Below are 26,730 nucleotides of genomic sequence, written 5' to 3' on the forward strand. Positions count from 1 at the left end.
TGGATGCAAAGAGTTAAGTGTTGAAGCCACTTAACTTCAACACTTCCCAGAAGACAGGATTGGTAATCGGAAACTTCACAGCCTTGAAAACCCTATGGATTAGTTCAGATCTGTATTTATGAGTTAAAATCAACTTGATAGGCAGCTAACCACAACAGGTATCTTTTAGGTGTTTGGTTACTGTAGGGTTGCTCTTGAGAGCTGGGCCACGCCTGTGCAATATGGGCCAGATGGTTGCCCCAAGTAGCTGCTGGAATATTTAAACTACAGTAGCGTGGGAGCTTCCTGTCTCAGAGAGGGCCCCCCACACCTCCTCCACGTTTCCATCTGCCCAGACGCCCACAGCTCTTGTCAGGAGAAATGATGGAGGCCCCAATATGTCTGGGGGAAGGGCTTCATCTCAGGACAGGATTAGAGTGCTCCAGTCCAATTAGAGGGCTCAGGACCAACCCACCTGGGAGTAGGTGTATGTATGTGTGTGAGTGTTAGCCTGTTTCTCTGTCAGGCAGAGAGGAAAGGGGCAGGACGGTGTGTGTGTTGGGGTAGGGGGAGACCTGTAGATTAGGCAGCTGATCCTGAGAAATTTCAGGGGCTGGGAAGGAGGGAAGGAAAGAGAAAGAGCAGCTGGAAGGAGGCAGAGAGGGTGTGAGAGTGGAGGGTGGGAATAAACCTGAGAGGAAGCACTTTGTTGAAGCTGGGCAGAGACTTGAAGTGGGCAGAGATTGTCCTAGGCTTCTGCTGTCAAATCTAAAGCTTCTGTGTTGTGGTTTAAGTCTCTTTCCCACCATCTGACCTCTGTGCCAAGGTATTGCCTTACCTTTGTGCAGCTGAACTCAGGGGTCAGGGTCTGGAGAGTGGCCTGCCCTGCTGCTCCTAGGTGGCTAGGGAAGGAGATGGCCAGGTGCCTGGGGTAGCCGAAATCCTGAGGCCCTGACTTCCAAGAGACTTCTGAGTTTGCAGGCCCTGTAGCTCCTGGCTTCTAGGAGGGGATGCAGAGGCAGCAACATTGGCATTTCCCAGTAGGGTGGCTGTGAGTCAGAAGAGTCATTTCCATCAGAAGTCAGTGAGGATTTCCTGCAGGCAGGAAACCAGAGAAGCCCAGAGGAGGTAGAAGGGACAGGAGCTAGCAAAATGCCGCATGATCATCATGGAGGGTTGAAGTTGGAGTTTACTCTGCTGGAGGAATAGCTGAACCAGCCTGGATCCCTTCTCTGGGTAGGATGCTTGGAGGTGATATGGGGAGTCAGGAATCAGACTCTTGAGTTCAAATCCTGTAATTGTTATTTCTTTTCTGGATCCAGTTTCCCTACCTGCCAAATTAAAAAATAATAACAAAGCCTAGGTTATGAAGGTGAAATATGACAATGCTTACTTTTAAAGTAACTCATTTGAAGTGGGGTACTCCGTAAATGGGGTACTAGAAGGTTAAGTCCTGGTGTGGCACTGCAGGTTAATGCACTGGACTGATAAGTTTGTTTGAACTGCAAGTTCTGTGGGTCAAGCTCACCAATTGCTCCTCGAAAACCCTATACAGGGTGGCTATAGGTTGGAACTGACTCAACAGCACTTAACAACAATAGCAAAGTAGGTTAAGTGGAGTCCTGGTATGGTGCTATACAATAAGCACTGGACTACAAGGTTGGTTTGAACTGCAAGGTCAGCGGTTCAAACCCACCAGTTTCTCCTCAGAAACCCTATGCTAAGTGGCTAAGAGTTTAAACTAACCCTAGGGCACTTAAGAGTGTGGTGCTGTAAGGTGAGCACCATAAATAGTAGTCTCTGCCTCACCTCTGATTTTGGTTAGAAGGTGGGGAATGTGTGTCCAGGATCTGAATCCTACTGGCCTTCTGCTCAGGAGGGGTGACCCACTGAACTCAGTGGGGGTGGGGAGGAGTCTTCCTCTAGGCTTGTCTCTCTCTCTCTCTCTCTCTCTCTCACACACACACACACACACACACACACATACACAGACACACACACACTTTCTCTCTCTCTCTCTCTCTCTCTTTCTTATCCTGGGGGCACTGTTGTCCATGCTCCTCCAGTTTGCTCCTCCAGGAGGGGAGAGAGTGTTGAATTGTCTTTGTAATGATCTTTGGTTTTGGTCTGACCTTAACAGAGATCTGGACTACTGGACCTATCCATGAGTGTGGGGAGAAAGGGAAAGAGAAGGGTATCACCAACAGATGCATTCTCAGACCCTAACCCACACTCTTGCCAAAATCGCTGACATGGTTTCATCATCTAAGGGTGATGCAAGAGTCTTTGAGGCAAGCTCTCCTCCGCTCCCCTCCCCCAGAGCTCTGTCCACATCTGGAGTTACAGCTGGGTCCTCCTCTTCTGCCCTTTCCAGGCAAGACAACTGGGTGAAATGAGGGCAGCTGGTGAAGGGCCTGTGAATGGCCCCAATGTTGGGCGTTGAGGGGGCAGGGAAGAGAAATAGAGGCTCAGGGATGGGAGAAGGCTTGGATAGACGACTGTGAATTTCAGCAGCACAGGGTTTCTTTGGCACTGCTCTGTGTTTAAAGTGTCCTTTATATCCCTTCCCTGCAGACAGCTGGACTCCTGGCCTTATCCCCCATCCTCAACGCTTCGCTGCCCAGACGCTGCCCAGGTGCCAGCAGCTGAGCGCCCCTGTTGTTCTTTCCTCTCTGGGGTCAGCTTGGACCTCCTACACTGACCCTTTGCCCTCCACTGCCATAACATGCAGTGTGAGTCAAGCCACTGGGGTTATGTGTGGGTCATAAAGGTTAATGGGGACCATGGTCCCGCGGAGGGGAGAGGTCAGTCTGGACTAGGAGTAGGAGAAAGGAGCCCGACGTGGGCAAATTTGTGCTACCAGAAATCAACCATGAGATGAGCTTTGAAATGCTGTAGAATGGCAGGGGCAGTGGGGGTGGGGGAGGGGAGGGTTCCCTTTAATATAAATTGGCGAATTGAGTGGAATAAGTGCAGGAGGGAAGCTTTTAGGCGCTTTTAAAACATAACCCACTAATCGCTGTGGGATGCTTTGAAGGGTAGAGTTCGGTAGCGGAGACCTTGGTTCTTACCCATGTTAAGCCACGAACTCGACGCGTGACCTTGGGTAGTTCCCTTCCATTCATCTGTTTCCTCATATATGAAATAAGGGTCCCGTCGAGGCTGAGGTCCTGTCATTCAGGAGGAGGATCCGGTGGGAACGGCTTCTCTGCCCGCGACCCTCACACCCATCCCCCAACCCTCCTATCCTGCCCGCCTCCCTCACCCCCTCCCCCGCCCTGTAACCGGGTGGACGCCAGCCAAGAGGTCTCTTTAAAGGCTCAAGGCCCGCCCCTATTGCTCGTTCGGGCCTTCTATTGGTGGTTCTGGGACGGGGCAGAGCCCAGCGCGGGCTTGGCGGGGATCGGAGGCGGGGCCTGGGCCGGGCCGGCCCCCGCCCCCTTTGTTCGCGCTGCGGCGGGAGGTGGCGGCGAGGGTGGGAGGTGTGTGCGCGCGTGTGCCGCGCGGTGGGGAGCGGCGGGTCGCGCCGCCGGCTGTCAGCTAGCTTCGAGTCGTCGCCCGATGGCTCGAGGAGGCGCGCGAGCCCAGCCCCGGGAAGCTGCCCCCGGCCGCTGGTGAGCCCCTCTGCTGGCCGCGAGCATGTCACCTCCAGCTGCCGCGGTAGCCTCTGCCAGCAGTGCCCGCGTCCCCGCCTTTCGCAGCCGCAGCCGCTGCCTCGGGCATTGGCCCCTGTACCCCCGCCCCTGATCCACACCCAGACCCCCGCGCCAGAGGACCATGGCAGGCCAGGGGGACTGCTGCGTCAAGGTGGCCGTCAGGTAGGGACCTGGGGCAGCGGGGCGCGAGTGGAGAGGACTCGGGCTTTGTCTTGCGTGGGCGCGGGGTTGGGGGCGCGGGCACCGTTCGAGTTGATGCCTTCAATCCCGGAGGAGGGGCCGGCATGGAAGGCTGGAGGACGCGCCGCACGCTGATCCGGCTGCCGCAGGGGAAAGGCGCCCCCCGGGGCTGCTGGAAGGTGGCTTTGTTTGGGTGGTAATTTCGGCCCCCTCTTGGGAGCCCTTAATGATCAGAAAATCGAATAAACAAGGAAATCCGGTATTTCACACCCAGCCCTGGCCCAGGCCGGAGCGTCTGTGTGTTTCCTCTTCGCCTCTCTACGGGGTTGCTGTCTCATATGGGGATATTGGAGAGGGCAAAATGACCCCTCTTCCCCCGTCCACCCCAGTCAGCGGGTTCTGTGCTCGCGGTCCCGCTAAAGAAGGCAGCGCTCCGCCCCCGCGGAGCCGGTTCCGCAGACAAAGATTGGGTGCGGGTATGAATGGAATGGCTGGGATGGTGGCCTTCGGTAGGGAGTGAATAGCCGCTGGAGAGTACCCTGTTGGTACTGTCCTAGGCTAAGGGGAAAGGAGAGGAAAAGGTGTATCTGAGATTTGAGAGGACAAGAGGGTGTGACGCACCATCCAGACACTCAGGTGAAATCCCAAGGGGTTGAGAGAGGGCTCAGTAGGCTTATCCGTGCTTCCAGTCTGGAACTTGAAGTGATTTCCTGGCAGAATTGAGGTGGGGAAGACATTATTGGGGTATGCAGAAGTGCATGGGAAGGAAATGTTGCTAGGTGGAAAACGTTTGCATCATACTACCTCTGCCTGTTTTTGTTTGGGGGTTCTCTCTTTGAGAAGATTCTGTTATGGGAGAGTTCCAATCTGGGACTGGCTGCCCTGTGTAAGGGTGGTAAGAGGACCTAGGTCTCAGATGGGTCTCTGAGTCAGAACTCTAGATCCCCCTGGGTCATAGGTGACCCAGATTCCAGGAATCCCCGGGGAATCCCTTCCAGACAGAATCAGAAATGGCCATGAAAAAAGCCTCCCTACCCCTACCCCAGGGCAGATGTCCCAACCACCTGGCCAGCCTTCTGTAACCTGGAGTAGAGGAGCTGACCACCGATCATGGCTGAGGGAGGGAGGGAGATGGAAATACCTCAACCCCTGCACTGCACGGTCACACGGAGCATCACTTAAGCACAGCCTTCCTGCCCCCATCAGCCAAAGAGACAAAGAGGAGCCCTGCAGGTGCCTAGTGGGCTGGCTGGGGCGGGGCCAGTGGCTGCTGGGGCGACATTGCTGCAGTATCCTGTGGAGGTGGAGGGAGGGATGTCCATGAGTGAGGGTGTGGGAGTGGGAAATGTAAATATGGCATCTGCGGCAGTCTGGGAGAGTCCAAAAGCATCATAAAAGGGAAATGAAGCCCAGGCCTCTACCCAATATGAGCCTAGGGGCCTGGGAGGAAGGGGCTTGGGGTGCTCCTCACCTAGGGACCATCCTTTCCTCACCTAGGGACCATCCTTTCTAGCCCATCTTGCAGGAGAGAGCCAGACAAAAAGTCCCTACTGTTCACGACCCCCAAGCTGTTATTGGGTACATTGTAAAGTGGGTATTCTCATGGGGTTGGTACTTTGTGTAGAAGAATGAAGGAAAGCTGGTGTTTCCCCTCCTGCTTCCCTTTCCACTGAAGCGTTATTAAGTGCTGGGACCTTCGGAGATGGGATTATGTCTGTCCTTTACAACCAGTTCTGTAGGGTGATGGGATCATCTCCGCTCCCCCCTCAAACTGCCCTGGTACCGTGAGTTACGGCTCTGGATGGAGGAATAGGAGGACTTAGCATCCCCAAAGCCAAGCTTTCAGGAACTTCAGGAAGGTGAGGGTCCCTCCTCCCAACTCCACCCTACCACAATGGCCCAGCGCCGGCACACGCCAGATCTCAATGGGCAACGGGCCGTGGAAGACAGACAATGCTTGGACAGAACCCAGTTTCTAATCAGAGAACAGAGAATAGGACTGGATTGCTGCTGGAAAGCAGAGCAGATGATGCCAGTGAGGGGTTGTAGCAGGGAGTGCTCAATGCTTTTGGATTTCTCCTAACCCCACCACCCCAAGATATCACTTGCGTCATTGAAAAGGGCTGGGTGGCCAGGCTGGAGTATGGGGGTACATTTCTGGCAAAGACCAAGAACTGGGATTTCTGAGGTTCCAGTCCATCTCAAGGCTCACTGCCTCCTGTCTTTCTGTAAATCCTCACTTGTATGTATCTAACTGAAATGCTTTCTGGGTTCCCCTGAGAATGACGTGAGGTGAGCCCTGAAGTCCAGCCCTTGGGAGAATGAGTAAAGCAAATTTGGTCTGGCATGTGTGTGGGGGAGATGGCACAATGAGGTGAAGTGTCAGGTCCTTGGGTTGAGGATCAAAGCTAACTGTCTGCAGAGGGCAAGGCTATGGGGAAGGTCAAGGCTGGGAGGAACCAGGGAAGGACACTTTCCAGACCTGGGGTTTCGGGACAAGAGAACGTCTAAGTTGTAAGCACACTCCAAAGACTCACCCAAAGCCTCCCAGCAAAGCAGAGTGGGATCCATCCGGCTCCAAATCTAGCCCCCTTTGCACCTGGACATTCCCAAACCAGACTCTGCCGTGTTCTCTGTGATCCCTTCATCTGCTAATCTCCTTGTATGATAAGGACACTCAGCTTCCTGGACCAGGCTGGTTTGGAGTCTATTTTTACCTGGTTTTGCCCAACCCCACACCTTTTTCTGCAAGCCTGGAGAGAGGTGAGGCTGAGCTATATAACCTGCCCTAGGCTGCAGAAAAATAGGCCTGACAAATGGTGGGGAGATAGGGAAGGGGATGACTATTAAGAAATGCAAGTTGGCAAAGTTGAAATTAGGGAAGGAAACCAAGTCACATGGTGAGTTTATTTAAGACCCTCTCAAGCTCCCAGCTCTGAACCCCCACCTTGAGGGGAGCCTTCAGTGTTGCGTAGCCCACCTCCCGCTTATCTCTGCCTGGTTCTCTTAAGCTTCCTTCCTTTAGTTAGCTGAGGAGGGGAAGATGCTCCTGGCAGTCCCACCTCCAACCCATGACACTATTGGATTGAGAAGGAGTCGGTGAGCATCAGCTAGCAACCCAAATCCAATGTTAGATTGCACCGCTTCTCGCCTTTAGGCTGTCTGGCTGCAGTAATCTTCCAGGTTCCACACTGCTCTGCAATCTTGGTCAATGACTGTCTGAATTTAGAATCAAGCATGTTGGTGGGTTGGGACAGAGGGACTGAAGAAGGCAGAAGAAACTTGAGAATGAATATATGGAGTATCTTCATAGTTCTACACAGCGCTCAAGGCTGGTCAGGGCCAATCAATGCCAGCTGTGTCCTACATTGCCTAGATCACAGGTCTGGGAAACTGAGGCCCAGACAGGACCTCATGGAGGCTGTGTAGAGAGACCTGAGACTTAGTGGTGTCCTCCTGTTGCAGAAATAGGGCTTACATCATCACAAGGAAGTTGAGCAGAGTAACCACAGGCCCCGGAAACCATGCCCCCCTCCATCCCCCAGTAGCCTATCGGATTGGATCTCAGCTTTTGAAAACTGTAGTGTGGAAGTAGGGTGGGGCTGAGCAGAGGAAGTGGCAGAGGCGAGGTGTTACAGCGCTAGGTGCAAAAGTCAGAGCTGGGGTTGATGCAGTTCATCCACTGTCAGGGTCGTGGGCCTCTGCCCTGTTTGTCCTTTGGGGCCACCGTTTTAGATCTCAATCCAGTAGAATGGGAACAACTGGTTTGTTCTGAGGTCCTGGGCTGCAAATAAGACTTGAGCTTCCTTTGTGAAGAGCAATGGTTTAGATAAAGTAGAAAGTGTTCCATCTTTGGAGGGAATGAAACACAGGCTCCTTTAAGAGTTCCAAAACCTAAAAACAAACCCAGTGCCGTTGAGTCAATTCTAACGCATAACAACCTTATAGGACGGAGTAGGACTGCAGTCCATAGGGTTTCCAAGGTTATAATCTTTATGGAAACAAATAGCCTTATCTTTCTCCCACCAAGGGGCTGGTGGGTTCTAACGGCCAACCTTAACACTGTTAACAACCAAGTGTTTTAACCACTGTGCTATGAGGACCCATTCCTTAGGAGTTAAGTATCAATAAAATGTTTTTAAACTAGGCCTGAAGTGTACCTAAGAGGTTTCTAGCTGTGGTGAACAATTTGGTACAATGAAGAATTCACCTGCTATCCTTTCTTTAAACAACAGAAAGCACACTATGATGGAAGGCAAATTAGGAGCACACTAGAAAGAACTCTAGTAGCGTAGTGGTTACGAATCGGGCTGCTAACCTCATGGTCAGCAGTTCGAAACTACCAGCTGTTCTGCGGGAGAAAGATGAGGCTTTCTGCTCCTGTAAAGATGTACAGCCTCAGAAACCCTGTACAGGGTTACTATGAATCGGAACCGAGTCCACGGTACTTAACAACAATAGCATCCTTTTTTCCTTTCTTTAAACAACAGGAAGCACATTATGATAGAAGGCAAATTAGGAGTACACTAAAAATAACTATTACTAATTGAACACCTACTTTAGGCCAGACATTGTACCTACATTATCTCATTTAATGCCTCTGTGACCCTGCAAGGTAGCTTATGTTATTCCCATTGTGTAGATGAGCCAACAGAGAGGTGATACAAACTATGCCAGATCCTATCAATGGTAAATGAACAGTACAGGCTCTTCATACTGTTCCAAGCTGCTTTCTAGTTCTGTGCTCTGAGTGTGCCTCAGTTTCTTCAAATGCTTTACTGCACACCATTGCCAAGAGCATGGATATTGAGAAACTGCCTAGGAAAGCATACAGTGCTGTGCAAATGTGTAGCAAGGTGTGTGTATGTTGGGGACTAGGGGTGAGGGGAGGCCCTTGAGTCTTTCTCCTTTATAGAGTTGCTTAGCATGAGGTTGCCTGTCACCACCAGGGTCCTACTTCCTAAACCTGTGCTGCTCCCTTTTAAGCGTGAGAAGCTTTTCCCTCCCACTAGGTGTGTCTCCATTCTCTTCTTCCTTAGATTCCTGCAGGTATCCTTGGGATTTGCTTTCCTGGGATTTGCTTTCCTGCCTGAGTTTCCACCTTGCCAATCTCTATGGAAGGGAGTTCTGGAGATATGGGGATAGCTAGGTCTCCCCTTGCCACTCCTACCTACCCGCTTCCACCAGTCAAAGCAATCCCATGTGACAAGGAAGAACAGCCCCATAGGGTTTTCTTGGTTGTAATATTTTTGGATTGCTAGATGGGTTTGAACTGGCATCCTTTTGGATGTTGTTGTTGTTAAATGCTGTCGAGTCAGTTCTGACCCATGGCAACCCTGTATAGGGTTTCTGAGGAGCGGCTGGTGAGCTTGAGCCACTAGCTTTGCCGTTCAAACCAATTTTGTAGTCTAGCTCATTAACCCACAGCACTACACCAGGACTCTTTTTGGTTAGCAGTACTTAACAGTTAGCAGTTAGCTGTTAGCACCATTAGGGCTCCTCCTGGGACTCCTAGTCTTCCATTTTACCCTCTAGACAGCAGCTTGTGGAGGACTTTAGGGAAGTAAGCATTGTCTTCTGTGCCCCTCCCCTTTAGAACAGCTGGAGGGGGGCTCTTGGCTGGAGGGAGGTTTGGAGGGGAGTTGGGCCAGGACTGGCTCCCTTAGCCCCAGAGATCTGGCCCTCCATCCCTGGCCCTACTGTGCTTTGCCCCAGGGGTGATCTCTGGAGCAGGGCTGGTGGAGCTCAGTGGGTGGCCACAGTGCTGGCTGCTGTGCCCTGTTCTCTGCAGGACTCCTCTCACCTCAGTCTTTGGGGTTTGGTTCCCCCTGTCCCCAGATGCCCGAGTCCCTATCTGTCTACCTTCCTTAGTGGCAGCCCTGCATTAGAGCTAGAGTCGAGTCTACCTGTGTATTCTCTATGCTGGACTGGCCATACATGAGGCAGGAGTTAGGAGAACTGACCTGTGTGTAGCACAACAGCAGGGACTGTGGAACTGGGCCAGTGTGGTTGGAAAGATCGCTGCCCTCCACACTCAGCTTTCTCAGGCTAGCTGCCTGTTGCTGCTGCATTCCTTAGCAGGGGAGTGTCCCTGGGGGCCCAGTCCCTACCGACTGAGCTGTCCCCCACCAGATGCAGATTCATCATAGCTTCATAGCTCCGTGCTCCCGGGGCACTCAGGCTAAGCTGGGCTCCACAGCTCCCTGTCTCCCGGGAGGTCATGGGAAACCCCTGCCAGATGCCCAGAGATGGGGGTGGGACAGCGAGAATGATGCTGGAGCACAGCTGAACGGGGCTTCCCTGTGTTAGACTTGTCCTCTTCCCAGGCCCCAGGAATAAGAGGAGTCAGCCAGGCCTGTGCTGTTGGGATATGTCCACTTCCAGACAGAGATTGATCCCTTTTTAGCTGCTCCTCCATGTCCCACTGCTCCTCTGCCTCACTCTGCTTTGCCTGCATCCTCCCCCATGCCTAGTTTTCAGCCTTTCTGGAAGTTTCTTGTAGGCACAGCTGGGATCCTGATGCCCTGGTTCATAGATCCATAGAGCAAGACTCTCCCGCCCCAGGCTGCCTCCTGCCTGGCACCCCTACCCCTGTTTAACTGCTTTTTCCTGAGCACGACTCAGAAGTCGATGGTCTAGACTCCTAGATGAACTGAAAGAAAGATCAAGAATATCCCTGAGTCCTGAACCCAGTCATCCTGAGTTGACACCTCAAGTCTCCCTGTAGATTTTCTGGGAGTGCCCCTCTCCTCTCTGAGCTCTTAGAAATGTGTTAGGGAGCAGAAGTCAGGCAGAGGGATTGACAGACCCCCTTCAACAGGCTTGCCAAGGGCCTCATAAACTCATGCCCTTTGACCTCACAGTACAAAGCCTTCTTGTTTGTGGGTTCAGGGTATTTTCCCTCAGGAAGACTGTGACTGGGGGAGGGACTAAGAGGCCTGGAGACCTTGGATGGTGCTCTGTGCCATCTCCACACATTACCCCGATGCCCCAAATTGCATCTTATTTTAGAGAGGACTGACCTCTTTGGGAAGATGTCTTCTGTGGGCTAAGTCAGCTAAAGGCCCCCGGGTGTCTGCAAGCCAGACTCCCCTGAGAGAGCAGGGACTTTGCTTGTAGCCGCCTTCCTGAGAGCTGGCAGACTGCCAGGGGAGGAGGAGGAAAGGATGCTCATTAAAGTGGGGGTGTAGACGTCCTCTTTCAGCCTCCAAGGAGAACCAAGGTCCTCTGGCAGGGAAACCACCTCCTGGGTTCTCAGCTCCATGCTTTTCCGTGCTCCAGGCCTCTGCTTTTTCAACTACTAAATGGGAAAAATCTTTCCCAGTAGAGAGCTCGTAGTACTGTGGGCAGCTGTTGTTAGGATCAGACTGGGAGATTCTCTGAGGGGATCATTTTTCTCCAGTGCAGCCGCTCTCCCAGAATCCTGCAGAGCTGCTTAGTGGATGCAGAAGGAATGGGCGCAGAGAGGTTTGGTTTGAATTTCATCACCACTCATGAACTGGGTGATTGGTGAATTTAGGCTGGTTAAATGAATGCTTTCTGAGCCTCAGCTAGATGGAGGAAATAGCCCCTATCTCACAGGTCCACCATAACACATTCATTGTATTGTTGTTAAGTGTCATCGACTTGATTCCAACCCATAGCAACCCTGTATAGGGTTTCCGAGGAGCGACTGGTGAGCTTGAATCACCCATCTTGTGGTTCAAACTGACTTTGCAGCCAGTGCCATACCATGACTCCATTCAATGTATTGTTAAGTGCCATCGAATCAGTTTCGACCCATAGTGATCTTGCATAGGGTTTCTGAGGAGCAGCTGGTGAGCTTGAACCACCAACCTTGCAGTCCAGCTCATTAACCCACAGCGTTATGTGTATATAAATGAATATACAGTGAAGCCCCAATTCAATTGTTGTTGTTGATATGTGCCGTGGAGTCAGTTCCGACTCATAGAGACCCTGTAAGGGTTTCTGAGGCTGTAAATCTTTACTGGAGCAGAAAGCCTCATCTTTCTCCTGTGGAACAGCTGGTAGTTTCAAACTGCTGACCCTGAGGTTAGCAGCCCGATTCATAACCACTACGCTACAATGGGACTGCCTTATTTTTCTGGGTCTCACAAGTTATTTGCCGTTTTCTTTTGCTCTCTCTTAGTGAAACTATTTGCATTTTCCTTTTCTGTCAGGTTCTGCCTGTCATAGTTTTAATGTAATTTTGCTAAGGCCTCTGAGCCAGTTCCGACTCACAGTAACCCAGTATAGGGTTTCTGAGGAGCGACTGGTGGGTTTGAACTGCTGACCTTGTGGCTAGTAGTCCAGTGTGTATCTTATAGTCCCACACCAGGACTCCTTTACTGTAGTAGTAGTTGTTGTTGTTGTTAAGTGCCGTTGAGTCGATTACGACCTATTAGCGACCATGTATAGGGTTCCGAGGAGCAGCTGGTGAGCTTGAACCGCTGACCATATAGTTCAAATGGCTTTGCAGTCTGGCACATTAACCCACAGTGCCACACCAGGACTCCTTTACTGTAGTAGTCATTGTTGTTGTTGTTAAGTGCCATCGAGTAAATTCTGACCCATAGCAACCCTGTATAGGGTTCCCAAGGAGCAGCTGGTGAGCTTGAACCACCGACCTTGCAGTTCAAACGGCTTTGCAGTCTGGCCCATTAACCCACAGCGCCACACCAGGACTAGGTCCTCAAAAAGTGTTAGGCATTTTCGTTCTTGAGTGAGGCATGGTTAGTGGAGAATGCATAAAAGAGAGGGGAAACCAGAGTAAGATCAATGACTGATGAATGATTTCTGAAGAAGAATCCACAGTCTTCTCCGGGCTCCCTTATATAGGATTATAGGATTAAACAACTTGAGGGTTGGCGCTTCAAACCCATCAGCTGCACCTCGGAAACCCTATACAGGTTTACTGTGAGTCGGAACCAACTCAATGGCACTTAGAAACAACAGCATAGGCAGGAAGTTCTTTTTGCTAGCTTATCTAAATCCCTTCTGCTGTATCTGAGTTTTCTTTGGTCTGTCTCTGTCATTGATGCGGAAGAACTGATCCCTGACTGGTCATAGCATGGCCAAGTGGCTTTGGTGTGCCCTGCAGACTGAAAGTAATGGGTTTCCTCTTTGTTCCTTCTATGTCACCTCTCTCAGCCCCCAAGCACCCACTTCCACAATGGATGCAACTTAACTCCCATACTGCCTCTGTTGCCCCATGGTTGGAGTCAGGAGCACGAGTTGCAAGCTGGACATGAGGAAAGCAGGTCGTGGGACCTGAACAGACTTTTGCTTTTGCACTCGGTCTTGGGCACAGCACACCCAGAGACTTCTCAGGCTCTCCCTGGGCTGCCCCACTAGCCTCCCAGAGGAGCTCTTTTCAGGATTCTAGAGAGGCATTTGAGGGGCTTGAAGGAGATGAGGAGAAAGAAGTAGACCCTGCATGACACAAGTGGTTAAGCATTCAGCTGGTAATTGAAAGATTGGATGTTAAAACCCACCCAAGGTACCTCAGAAGAAAGGCCTGCCAATTTCCTTCCGAAAAGTCATAGCCTTGAAACCCTATGGAGTTTGAATCTACACACCACACGTGGGGTTGTCATGAGTCAGATTTATTATTCATTTATTTATTTTTTGTTTGGGGAGAAACAGAGAAATACTTTGGACCTCTCTGGGGCTTTTTCCAAAGGGATAAATTATGTAGTTTTGGGGGCACCTGAAAGGCTAAATCTCTGGTTCTTCCCATAATCTTTGAGCTGGGGCGTGGTGAAAGGGTGTCTCCCAGCCTGGGAGTCCCCAAAGCACAAATTACTCACAAGTGGGCAGCTAAATGCATAGAGTTCTCCTGGGCTTGCTTTCTGAATTGAGCCTTCAGTCTGATGTCTAGTGATCGTCCTAGAAGAAGGGCCTGTTGATTACTGATTAGCTGTGTGACTTTGATCCAAGTTGTTTAATTCTGAGTTGTCACTTGTGCATTAAGGGCAAAATTACTCACTTTAGAATTAAATGATACAATGTAATCTAACATGTGCAAAGCATCTAGGCACAGTGCTGAACAAAAATTCAGTCTTGCTCTATAAATGTGGGGGTTGTTAATAAACAGAGATTTGAACTCACAGGCATTATGGGGTTACAGGTACTAGCAAAGAAAAGGCATCAGGAATCATATACGAGTACTATGCACTAAATGGTTAGAATTTTCCAGCATTTTGGAACACTCCTTGGTTAGTTTACTATCTCAGCCTATTACCTCCCAAAAGTGATTAAGTCCCTTCCAATGGAAAGAACCTGCACCTGCACCTTTAGGGATTGCAGGTGGGATTTGGGGACAGGTCTGTTAGGAGCAGGAGAGGGGACCTAGTCAGCTGATTGTTGTACTGTCCAGTAGGTTCCAACTCGTAGTGACCCTGTGTAGGGTTTCTGAGAAGCAGCAGGTGGGTTCAAACTACCAACCTTGCAGTTCACAATCAACTCCTGGCAGGGTTGATGGGCCGGCTTTGTGTGATGTCACTAAAGATGGAGTTAGGCATGAGGCCCAACCAGCCCAGTCCTCCGCTTCCTAAACCGAGAGGCAGGGTTTCGGGGCTCAGGGCACGCGCCGGATGTACCCAGCCTTTGCAGGGGGAGTTTTTTCTCCTTGGCAGCCTCTCAGCATCCCCTGGGTCTGCCTCCTCCTTGTATCTTCTGTCCTCCCTTTCCGCCCTGTCCTCTCGGCTTCCCAAAGAGCCGAGAAACCGCTGAGCTCAGCATTCTCGGAGCCTTGGGCTCGGGCTCGTGGTCTTTGTCCCGCCGTCGCCGCCGAGGCTTCGGAGCTGCGGGAACAGGGGCGGTCCTCGGCGGCCGGCGGGTCCCTCCGCCCCGGGTGCGCTCTTCTCGGGGGTGGGGGACGGGTTCCCATATCAGACCTGCTTCTGCCCAATTGTGAGCAGAGGAAGCTCTGTGGCCCAGCCGCTCTTGCCAGATCCTGCCTCTGAAAAGCGCTGGGCCCTTTCTTTTGCTCTCGCGTCAGCGCTCACCCGCCGCTCAGCCTGCAGGTTGCCAAGTGGCAAATAGACCGGGCTCTGTTCTAGGAGATTCCGGGGACTTCCCGCGCTTCCTCCCTGCAGAACCTCCTTGAGAAGCGGTACAGCTCCAAAGACTTTGGGGGTGGGGGTGGGCAATGAGTTGATTGGAGGAACAGGGAGGGAGAAGGGATCAGGGAATTTAAGATGAGATGCCTGTTATTCACAAAGGCCCTAGGCAGAAATACTACTGAATGTTTGGTTCCCCCAAATTTTATTTACAAAAATAGGTGGCTGGCCTGCAGGTCATAATTTGCGGATCTCATCTTTTTTGAATATTGCATTAAAGTATATGAATTATCTTCCTTACGGAGTTCTTCGGTGCCCTTCTTATATGTGTCTCCCTCACCTTATCCTACTCCTGGACCTGGTCCACAGCCCCTAGGCCAGGGTTTAGTTGGAAGACACCTAGAAACTGCAGATTGGCAGACACGTCTGTCAGTCCATTAGTGACCCCCCTCCTGAGGGAGGGACCAAGCTGTGAGTGATTCCCATCGTTGCTGTTGTGATGCTGTTGTGAACAGAAGCTTCCCTTTCACCCTTGTTTTTGGGGCAGGACTGACCAAGCGCTTCTTCAAGGGCAGCCCAATGAAATCACCTCACCAGGAGTGGGACAAGGAACAGAGGCTCCTGGAGGGGAGATGAGAGAGTTCTTAGAAAGTTAAAACGGGACAGTGACCTTAAAGATCATCGAGATAACTCAGGAGGAAGCAGAGACTCATAAGCCACCGTCTCTTGTCCCCTAGTTGGAGTTTCCTTCTGTAGATGGGGGTGTGGGTTTGAATTCAACCCAGAGCAGAATGTGGTGAGGCAGGAACCCCAGGGTGACTAAGACCCAGTGTCTCTTCCCACTGGATTGTGAGAGAAGATACCAGTGTACAGCAGGCCCTCAGACCCCATGGGGCACAAGCTTGAGCAGATGTGGTAGGAATCCAGACCTTAGGGCATCCCTGGCTTTTCTAACGGTCTTGTGAAAGGTCATTTTCTGAGTGATCTGGGGATTGGGAGTTTCCTGGGTAGGAGACAACTGCAGAAGTGGAAGAGTGAGTCACCCAGAGCAGCAATTGATACCCGACTTCACTGCCAATTTCACTCTGTTTACTATGAGTGTGATTTAACCACTTCAAACTTCAACATTTCTCTTTAGAAAATGTAGATTGAAATCCCTAGCTCATTGTATTGTTGTAAATCGGCCACAACATGACGGTTGTGATCCATAGGACTGAGTTTTGCAAACAGATCACCAGTACTTTCTTCCTAGTTCATCTTAGTCTGGAAGCTCTGCTGAAACCTATTTAGCACCACAGGAAAATGCAAGTTTCCACTGATAAACAGGTGGTCCCTGCACATGAGGTCACTGGCTGAGAACTGACCCCAAGTCTCTTGCATGGAAAGTGAGAACTCTATCACTGCTGTCCCCTAACTCGTAGCATCTGTTGTATAAGGGCAGCTATGACTGAGCCTGGTCCGGTGCTAGCTCATGGCATCTAGGAAGCTTGAATTCCATCTGCTTCCATGTCCAGTTCCAGTGCTGCCATGAACACTCCCTCCCTCTTCCAGGTCATTTGTGACTCATACAAGAGCTGTGTTTTTCTCTGGGTGGCATTGCCCACTCACCTGCACCCTGGCAAAGTACCCTGGCGCTTAGGATGGGCCTGTGCGGGGCTGTCTGTCTGTCTCAGACCACAGAGGGCCTCACTTCAGGATGCACTGGGACAACAGAGTGTCCCGGGATCAATGTCCAACTGGTCCTAAAACTCCTAAGCCTGAAACCCTAGGGTCCCCCTTCAAATGTTCTGCTCTTTTCCCACTCTCTGACTCCTGGCAGCTGGACTCCCCCGGTGATATAAGGGCTAGTTGCTGAAGGAGAAGCTGCTTCTCCACTGAAGGGCTCTGCTGCTCACCCTCCCCTGCTGCCCCTCCCACCACCCACCCTGCCTCTGTCTCCAGGGATCTTGATTCGATTTCCTCCAATCACCAGCATTACCATCTGCCGGGGGTAATTAAATGGTATTTGAGTTGGATCCAGAAATCCCATTGCAAACAGCCACGTGTTAGGGAGGCATCTTCAAGAGCTGGTGCTAGCCAGCAGAGCCGGAGGGTCCTCAGAGGCTGCCCAAGTCAGACCCTCAGTGTATACCTGGGACCCCCTGGAGGCCCTGGGCAAGAAATGCTGAGTACTGAGTCCCACAGACGCAGGGGCAGAGCCAGGACAGGATGTCAGAGCTCTAAAGTCCTGTCTGGTGCCACTCTCCCTCTGAGGCTGCTGCCTTCCCGCCTTGTTCCTGGGGACACGGGACATTCTTTCCCTTTTTCACTCTGAACCCTGCCCTTTAGTGACCATGTAGCATAAGAACATTAAGGAAGCGCATGTGCACACTGTGTCTAGGTTCGAATCCCACCTGTGATACTTGCTATCTTTGTAACTAGCTGTGTACCATCTCGATTTCTTCATCTGAAAAAATGAAAGCAGTAGTATTAACTTCATAGGGTTGTCTTGAGGATCAAAAGAGTTAATATTTGTCAAGTGCTTAGACTCTGCCTTGTATACAGTGTGTGCCCAGTATGGGGCATTGTTAGCTGTCACAGTAGAAGCCATACTGGTCTTGACATTTTACTGGTGGGACAGGTATCCAATCTGGAGGCATAGGAAGGACAAGTAAGAATGAGTTGCTCCCTGCCCAGTCAGAAACCAATTTACATGGGAGACTGAGATACTGGCTCCAAACAGCAGGATAATGGTGGTGACTTGGTGGGCTTCCTTTCCTGTCAGTTTCAGGGAGGGGCAAGCTACTGACATGTGAAGACCAGTTCACACCTGAGGGGAAGTACTCCTGAGGGAAGTCCAGATTGCCGTTCCTGGTTTTCCAGAGTGTCGACTGGCCTGCTTCTCCCCACCCCACTCTAGGGGCAGGAAGGGAAACCCCTGAGTTCCTGGGTGTCTCAGAGCCACACATAGACCACACACTCAGATGAGCACCTCATCCAGTCTGCAGCTTTGCAGGAATCATGGGTCCCGGGCAGCCCAGAGCAGGGACAGGACAGCGGCTCTGAGGCCCCTCACTCTGTGACTAGGCGCCTCTGGGCCCTGCATGGGTTCTGGCCTGGTCCTTGCTCTCTTTTCTTCTCTTCGTAAATGTTGGCGTAGGGAGAGGGAGCCTGACAAGCAGCCCATTGTAAGTGCCCAGTGGACAGGGCTGGCTTGTGTGAGCCCATGGGCATTAGAGTCTGACCTACCCCCCTTTAACTTTAGATTTGGGGGATGCTTTCTGCCAATCCCTACAGACACACTCACTGACTCATGCTTGGTTGCCATGGGGACCTCTCCATGGCAATAGCTGCTTAGAAGGAGGGAGAGAGGGGTGCCTGGATGGAGCCAGCTCTGTCCATGGCTGGCTCCCCACTCAGCCCTGATGCCACTTGTCCTCCTATTTTCAGACCCTGCCAGGATCTGGCGTGGGGGTGTGGCTGGTTTGGTGTTGTAGAGGTCTCTGCCCTTCACAGGGCTCTTTTGATTTTCCCTAGTCTGCCAGGGTTGTGCTTGGTCTGCACTTTAGGCTCCTAGACAGGAGCCTGGGAATGTCCCACCAGACTCTGGCCTTACCCCTGACTCTAGGGGGATATGGTCCAGAGCTCTGGGGCAATCCTGTTCTTGCCACCCAGCAATGAGTTCTGTCTCCCCAGAAGGGGGCAATCTGTCTTCTCTTCCCTGCTCTTGGGGATAATGATTTCTAGGACTTCCAGTTGCATCCTGGCTCTGCCACTTGCCATTATAAATCCTTTCAGTTCTCTCAGTCTCAGTTTCCTCATCTGAACCTAAAATCTGGTGAATAACACATGTCTCACAGGAGACCTGGTGTGGCATTAGGAAAATGCACTGGACTGAAAGATCAATTTGAACCACAAGGTGGGCGGTTCAAACTCACTAGTCGCTCCTCAGAAACCTTAGAGCTGCTTTGAATTGCAATTGACTCAATGGCACACAACAACAACAACAACACAGATGTATAGCAAAGAATACATGAATTAAGTTATGCAAAACACTTTTTAACACTGCTCTATCGACACTGATTGTTAAATCGATATTAACATTATTTGTTTTCAGTGGTGTTGATATTATTATTACTACTGCCAAAGTTGGTCATGTCCTGGGGTATGTGTGTGTTGGGGAGCCTACTAAACTTGCCTCCTTCTCTTCTAGCTTATGGGGGCTGGAGAGGGCTTGAGGAAAATGGAAGTTTGGCAGGCAGTGTGAGGGAGGGGTGACCACAGCAAGCCCTTCCAACTAGGCCTGATCCAGGGCTTTCCCTTCTTGCACAGGATCCGGCCTCAGCTTTCAAAGGAGAAGATTGAAGGCTGTCATATATGTACCTCTGTCACCCCGGGGGAGCCCCAGGTCCTGCTGGGGAAAGACAAGGCCTTCACCTACGACTTTGTTTTCGACTTGGACACCTGGCAAGAACAGATCTATTCAACCTGTGTGAGCAAGCTCATCGAGGGCTGTTTCGAGGGCTACAATGCCACCGTGTTGGCCTACGGGCAGGTAAGGATCCCCTCCCCAACACTGACCACTCCAATCCTGGTTTGCACCCAATTGATAGGAGAAGCAGTTCCGCTTCATAACAGTTACAACACAGCTGCAATTTCTTGGGTCTTCCGAGGAGCTGCAGTGCTGCTGGCCCGCAGGGGGTGTGCTGTCAGTCAGAAAAGACTTCAGAAGGCGTGGCTGAGCCACTGCCACTGTGGACACCCAGTCTCAGGAGGTATCTGACCCCAAATCCAGGGAATCACTGATGCCCCTGGGGGATGCCGGGTAACTCCCTGCTTAAATTCTTGCCAACACAGACGGGGGCCGGGAAGACATACACCATGGGCACTGGCTTTGACATGGCGACATCAGAGGACGAGCAGGGCATCATCCCGAGGGCCATCGCACACCTCTTTTCAGGCATCGCTGAACGCAAGCGTCGGGCACAGGAGCAGGGCACGACTGGGCCTGAATTCAAAGTCAGCGCTCAGTTCCTGGAGGTACTGTGGCCTCCCTCATAGGGTGGGCAGGAGGGAGTCATGGGGCAAACAAGATCATAGAGGTTTGGGCTTGCATCTGTGAACAGACCTCAGGGACCCCAGGTAAGAAGTACCTTGGCTTTGTGGATGGGTACCTCTGGGCCCTGGATGGGCACTGGCTTGTCTCCTCTCCAGGACAGTGAAATGAACCTAGGGAGCCTTAGGGCCATCTGTAGGTGATAAGTTCCCCACTGCTGGAAATGTTCAAGCAAGAGCTAGAGGATGGCATGGTGGGATAGTTGTCTATAATAGAAGGGCCTTCGGTCAACAAAGCATATGATTTCTTCAAGCCCCAGCTGATTCTGAGATTTTCTGATTAATTTCATTCAGGGTTTTGAGAGTCTTACATGGATTGGGTCTGGTGCACAGTGCAAACTCTGATTCTCATGCTTCCTCTGGCTTTTGTCTAGTCCATTCTCACCCTCAGAGCTGTCTGTCCTAGCTGGCTGAGGCATTTCCTGGCCCACGGAGTCTTCTCTGACCTTGTGCAGAAAGGCCTTTCTCTGCAGCTGGCCGTGTCTATCTCCAGGAGAATGCAATGTGCTGAGACCCAGAGGCTTTGGGCAGAGAAGAGATTCTTCTGAGCTCTTTGACTCTGAGCAGGGCTCAGCCTGCTCAGTAAACCCAGAGACAGGAGCTCCGTATAAAGGAGCTTCTTGGGAAGCAAGTGGATGCTTAATGTTTCCCTCCAGACCTTGCATTTCTCATCTCTTTTGTTTTGACCAGACTCCTCCTCAGGTTGTTGTTGTTAAGTGCTGTCAAGTCAGCTCTGACTCATAGTAGCACCCCATATAAGGTTTCTGAGGAGCAGCTGGTGGGTTTGAACTACTGATCTTGTTCACAGTCCACTGCTAATCTTACAGTGCCACACAAAGAGTCCCCAGGAGAAAATGGCTGTGGGGCGGTGAGAAGAGTGTGGGGCAGTGATGACCTGGAGAGGGCTGAGACCACATCCCTCCCTGAGATAGGCTGAGGGCAATGGAACAGCAGGGTTTAGGAGCTCGGCCCTCTGCCTACACTCTCCTCACCACCCCATAGCTATTTTCTTCTTGGCATACTTTAGACTTGGGAGGCTTCGTTTGTCCTTCTGGATTTTTGCTTCTGATAAACTGACTGCCCGTGTGTGTGTGTGTGTGTGTGTGTGTGTGTGTGTGTGCGCGTGGGCATGCACATGTGTCTTCTTGCTTGTCTATCTATGAGCATTTCTCATTCCTTTGTTTTCTTCCATTCTCTGTCCTGTTGCCACGGAGATCCCCAAAGAGCAGGCCAGCTCCTAGAACTGAAAGACAAACCACATAGGGTTAAATGATGCAGAGTGTCTGTCCCAACACAGACAGACAGACACTATGACACCCATGTTAGCCCCAGACCCTTCCTCTTCCTCTTCCCCTTCCTGTGGGATATTTCTGTCCCTTTAAGGCCATCAAAGCCTCGGATGTCGGAGGGCGATAGTTCCCTTACCCCAGGATTTTGCTGGCTGCTGCTCCAGCGGCTTCATCCCTCTTCCAGCTCCCTTCTCACCATCAGCACAACCTCCAGCAAATACCACTTCCCTTGCTGGTAATTCCCAAAGCAGGGAGATCTGCGGTTCCTGGTCAGGTGACTGTTCCAGGCTAGAACCTACAGTATTCTCACCAGACTTTCCCCAGGAGGCTGGGCCACAATGGCCTCACTGTATGCCCACCTCCTCTCTGAGCACAGGGCAAGACACACAGATTTGCTCCTGCCTTCAGGAGGTGGTCGAATCTGCTGCCAACTTGGAGGCAACTAACAACAATGATATATATACAGTTATCTCTAAGTCATATCAAAAAGTGCTACAAAAAATAAACCCTGATGCTCTGAAAAAAAATAAGGTGCAAAATAGTGTATAGTAGGCTGTAAGTTTTTTTTTTTTTTTTTTAAATAATGTGTTAGCAAAGAGAAAAACAGAAGAAGCCAGAGGGGACCCAGAGTGGGTGAGTTAACTTCCTAAAGCCTCAGTCTGCACATCCTCAAAGTGGAGGTGGTTAGAAGCACAATAGGCTCACGGTACACACAACAGCCCTTCCTCCCCTGTACACAGCTCTACAATGAGGAGATCCTCGACCTGTTTGATAGCACCCGAGACTCTGATGCCCGTCACCGCAGGTCCAACATCAAGATCCATGAGGATGCCAATGGCAGCATCTACACCACAGGAGTCACATCCCGCCTCATCAACTCCCAAGAGGAGGTGAGCAGCCTAAGGCAGAGGTGGGGCCAGGGTTGGCGGGCATATGTCTATGTACAGAGAACTCACTCCTCCTACCTCCCCAGCTGATCCAGTGCCTGAAGCAGGGGGCGCTATCGCGCACCACAGCCAGCACCCAGATGAACGTGCAGAGCTCTCGCTCCCACGCCATCTTCACCATCCACCTGTGCCAGATGCGTGTGTGCACCCAGCCAGACCTGGTGAGTTGCCTGCAGGGCCAGGAGTAGGTGGGCTTCAGGGGTGGCCCAGGGAAGGCAAGTGGGTGTTGCGGACCCAGAGCTAGCAAACCTAGGCTTGGATCTGCACTTGTTTGCTTTTTTATTTATTTTACTTTTTCTTGAACCTCAGTTCCCTCATCTATACAAACCCCAAACTAAATCCACTGCTATCAAATTGATTCCAACTCGTAGTGACCCTCCAGCACAGAGTAGAACTGCCCCAGAGGGTTTCTAAAACTATAATCTTTATGGAAACAGACTGCCACATCTTTCTCCTGAGGAGCAGTTGGTAGGTTCGAACTGCTGACTTTTTGGTTGGGGCTGAGCACTTAACCACTGTGCCACCAGGGCTCCTTTCATCTATAATCAGGCAACGAGTATAGATTCTTGTTATGAGAATTAAATGGGAATTAGCGTGTGCTGTATAAACCACCAGGGTCCCTTCTCTGAGTGCCCCTAGACGCCAGTACTGTGGGCTATGAGCAGAGGAGAGGCAAGATGGGGCAAGGGCTGAGGAATCAGCTGCCGACTTCTACTGCAGGTGAACGAGGCAGTTGCTGGACTTCCTGAGGGCACGGCTCCTGCCAACGAGTATGAAACCCTTACCGCTAAGTTTCACTTTGTGGACTTGGCTGGTTCTGAGCGGCTGAAGCGAACAGGGGCTACCGGCGAGCGGGCCAAGGAGGGCATCTCCATCAACTGCGGCCTGGTAGGCACTCAGTGGTCAGCAGCCCCAGTAGCCCGAACAGCTCAGCCTCAGGTTCTCCCTAGATCCTATGACCCACTGCTGCCCATTCTTCCTTGGGCCTCTTGCCAGTTGTTGGCCAGGGTGCCCACATGTTACTACCATTGGACCTTCCTTGGATCCTTTATCCTTAGTCCTCCTCCCTGCCCATCTTCCTGACTTTACCAAGCTTATCACATCTTCCCATAAACCCTCCTAGGGAGCCTGAGGGCTGCCAAGGTCAGCAAGTCAGGTACAAAATGTTTGGGGAATGTCTTGTCCCTGGCCCCCTTCCCTGAGTGCATTTTAAGTGCCTAAGTCTGTCTCTGCAGCTGGCCCTGGGCAACGTGATCAGTGCCTTGGGAGACCAGAGCAAGAAGGTGGTACACGTGCCCTACAGAGACTCCAAGCTCACTCGGCTCCTCCAGGACTCGCTGGGGGGCAATAGGTACCTGAGGACCTGCCCCTAATGCTGGGGGGAGGTGGGAGATTTCTGGATACTGGGATGAGGGTTGGGAACCGGACGGTGCCATGCAGGAATGGGCATTCCTCCTCCAGGGTGGAGGCTTGGGAGGCATGAATCTTGAAGTGCTCCATGGCCTTTCACCAACTACAGTCAGACTCAGTTTTTTCATCTGCACAAAGAGATCATGCTAAAGGGTGCAATAGAGTCTATATGAGATCAGGAAAGGGAAATGCTAGGAAAGTGAAGGACTGGCATGCATCTCTAACCCAGGTTCTGGTGATCCCACATCACAAACTCCAGCCTTGCTAGCTGTAGTCACTGTAGGAACTTGCCCACTATATAGGGACAAGAACCCTTAGCCGATGTCCTAGACAGTGGGGGTAGAGAGGGGAGCTGGAACTCTGTGGCAGTGTTTCTGGGGGTTTGCTGTGCTTACTCTCCCCTCACTCCTCCTTGACCTACACCTCCAGCCAGACCATCATGATCGCCTGCGTGAGCCCCTCTGACCGGGACTTCATGGAGACACTTAACACCCTCAAATATGCCAACCGGGCCCGCAACATCAAAAACAAGGTGGTGGTGAACCAGGACAAGACGAGCCAGCAGATCAGCGCACTGCGGGCTGAGATAGCGCGCCTACAGATGGAACTGATGGAGTACAAGGCGGTGAGCATACTCCCCACATGGGGGGCTCCAAGTGACACAGGCAGGACACTGCCTAGAGCTCCAGAGTTTAGTTGGTGCCCGGCTACATGTACCCTGCAGGTTCACTGTTATTGATGTTGTTGTTGTTGAGTGCCATTGAGTCAGTTCCGACCTATAGCAACCCTATATAGGTTTTCCAAGGAGCAGCTGGTGAGCTTGAACCTCTGACCTTGTGGTTCAAACAACTTTGCTGTTCAGCTCATTAACCCACAGTGTCACACCAGCACCACACCCTCAGTCCCACATAATTCTTCCCACTTCTTCATCCCCTGCCCATGCATTCCTCATACAACCACTGAGCATCACGTATGTGCCAGTTGTATGCTGAATATTAGGAGGGCTTACTCAAGTGAATCCAGCACAATCTGAGCCCACAGGCTCTTAAAACACTGCATCAGAACAAGAAGAGCAACTTGACTTTTGTTGCATAGATTTTATGCATATGACACTGGGCTGGGTGTTTCCAGATCTGCTGAACATGTTTGTGTGGGAGATGAGCCTCCTAGACTTTGATAGAGAACCGCTGGGGGCTCAACTGGCCGTACTTACTTGGGTGGTCAGGGAAGGCCTAATGGAGGAGGAGGCCTTTTTATCTGAATTTTGTGGAATAAATGAGACATCAGCAAAAAAGATGTAGGGCAGGCACTATAGACTGGGAACATGGCATGCCCAAAGGAACAGAGATAGGAAAGATGGGGTGCTTTGGGGGAAGTGTCTAACTCCATGTGACTAGGGCAAAAGTCACCGACCTAAAAAGTCATGACCTAAATCTGGCACTGTTTTGAAAGAAAATGAACTAGTGTTGACTTTTTGAGTATCAGGGAATTATAACAGTTTTTCTTGAAAAATTAGAAGACTGAGCAATATTTGGCACTTGTGTGGCGCTGTGGGTTAATACACTAGACTGCACAGTCAGTTTGAACTGCAAGGTTGGTGGGTCAAGCTCACCAGTTGCTCCTTGGAAACCCTCTAGAGGGTCGCTATGGGTCGGAACCGACTCGACTGCACTTAACAACAACAACAACCCGTTTTAGACTGAGTCAGTGTTTTAGTTAGCTCCAGTCTCCACTGGTTGCCATACACCCAGACCACTTTGCTCAGTTTTGCTAACTGCCTGGTCCTAGTGGGCTCTGACTCTGGACTAGCATTCATGAAGATACGAAGGTACGCCGTGGAAAAGCAGGTGATGGTAGGAGCTCTCAAGCAGCTGGTTACAGAAGCTGGATGAGTTTGTCAGTGTGGAACCTTATCAGGTTTCAGAGCCCCGGGAGACAGGAGCTGTGTGTTAGGGACATGAGACAGGAGGGAAAGGCCAGAGGAGTGGCCGAGGGCTCTGGCGCCTGACTGCTCCGTGCGTGTCCCTCCTTGCAGGGCAAGCGGGTCATTGGGGAGGACGGTACCGAAGGTTACAGTGACCTGTTCCGGGAGAATGCCATGCTACAGAAGGAGAATGGGGCGCTGAGGCTGCGGGTGAAGGCCATGCAGGAAGCTATTGATGTCATCAACAACCGTGTCACCCATCTCATGAGCCAGGAGGCCAATCTGCTCCTGGCCAAGGCCGGTGAGTCAGGGTGTGCAGGCCAGACCCCCTGGCCCCACACCTACCCCAGGATATTGGGCAGGCTATACTAGCCAATCAACTTTGTGATTAATTCATTTATGCTTTTTCTCTTTCAATTGAATTTTAAAATATTTTTATATGACACAAGTAGTACTTTTTCTTTGTGAAATATGCAAATGATACATCAGTATCTAAAACCAAAACCAAACCCACTGTCACGGAGTCAACTCCAACTCAGAGCAGCCCTACAGGACAGAATAGACTGCTCCACAGGGTTTCTGAGACTGGAAATCTTTACAAGAGCAGATAGCCTCAGCTTTCTCCTGTGGAGTGGTTGGTAGGTTTGAACCACTGACCTCGAGGTTAGCAGCCCAGTGAACACTTAACCTACTATACCACCAGGGCTGCTTATCAATATATAAAGCGAGTTAAAACCCCTCTCAGCAAACTTTCCATTCCATGTCCTCTCAACTTCTCCAGAGGAACCTCCAGGAGCCACTTGGGACATGTTCACCACATTTTTCTCAGTACATGTGCTTCGATGTGAATATATATGGAGTCCCTGTCTGGTGCAGATGGCTAAGTATGTTGCTAACAACCAAAAGATTGGTGGTGAGAACACACCCACAAGTGTCTTGGAAGAAACACCTGGTGATCTCTTTCCAAAAAATCACAGCCTTGAAAATTCTATGGAGCATAGTTCTACTCTGAAACAAATAGGGTTATGATGAATTGGAACCAACTTGATGGCAATTTGTTTTGTTTTTTAAAATAAATATATGTTATATATATTCATATTTACATGTGCAAGGGGGCTTCAAAAACTTGAATAAAATTCTATTATCTTGTAATTCCGTTTTCCCACAAACTTTTTTTTTTTTTTTTTT

At 51.0% G+C, this 26,730-nt stretch overlaps 1 protein-coding gene across 1 annotated transcript in view; it reads left to right on the forward strand.

The window, feature by feature from the left end:
- The first annotated feature begins 3,437 nt into the window (after positions 1 to 3,437).
- KIF21B (kinesin family member 21B) overlaps positions 3,438 to 26,730 on the forward strand; it is a 55,292-nt gene continuing 31,999 nt past the window's right edge. Inside the window, exons 1-9 of the mRNA XM_006834156.1 lie at positions 3,438 to 3,797; positions 19,190 to 19,412; positions 19,715 to 19,897; positions 22,002 to 22,151; positions 22,235 to 22,369; positions 22,929 to 23,096; positions 23,444 to 23,559; positions 24,048 to 24,243; positions 25,654 to 25,843. Of these exons, the coding sequence (XP_006834219.1) occupies positions 3,757 to 3,797; positions 19,190 to 19,412; positions 19,715 to 19,897; positions 22,002 to 22,151; positions 22,235 to 22,369; positions 22,929 to 23,096; positions 23,444 to 23,559; positions 24,048 to 24,243; positions 25,654 to 25,843 (1,402 nt within the window). The 5' untranslated portion in view covers positions 3,438 to 3,756. The remainder of the gene's footprint in view (positions 3,798 to 19,189; positions 19,413 to 19,714; positions 19,898 to 22,001; positions 22,152 to 22,234; positions 22,370 to 22,928; positions 23,097 to 23,443; positions 23,560 to 24,047; positions 24,244 to 25,653; positions 25,844 to 26,730) is intronic.

Source organism: Chrysochloris asiatica, unplaced genomic scaffold (genome assembly GCF_000296735.1).
Source record: "Chrysochloris asiatica unplaced genomic scaffold, ChrAsi1.0 scaffold00009, whole genome shotgun sequence".
NCBI classification, from domain to species: Eukaryota; Metazoa; Chordata; class Mammalia; order Afrosoricida; family Chrysochloridae; genus Chrysochloris; species Chrysochloris asiatica.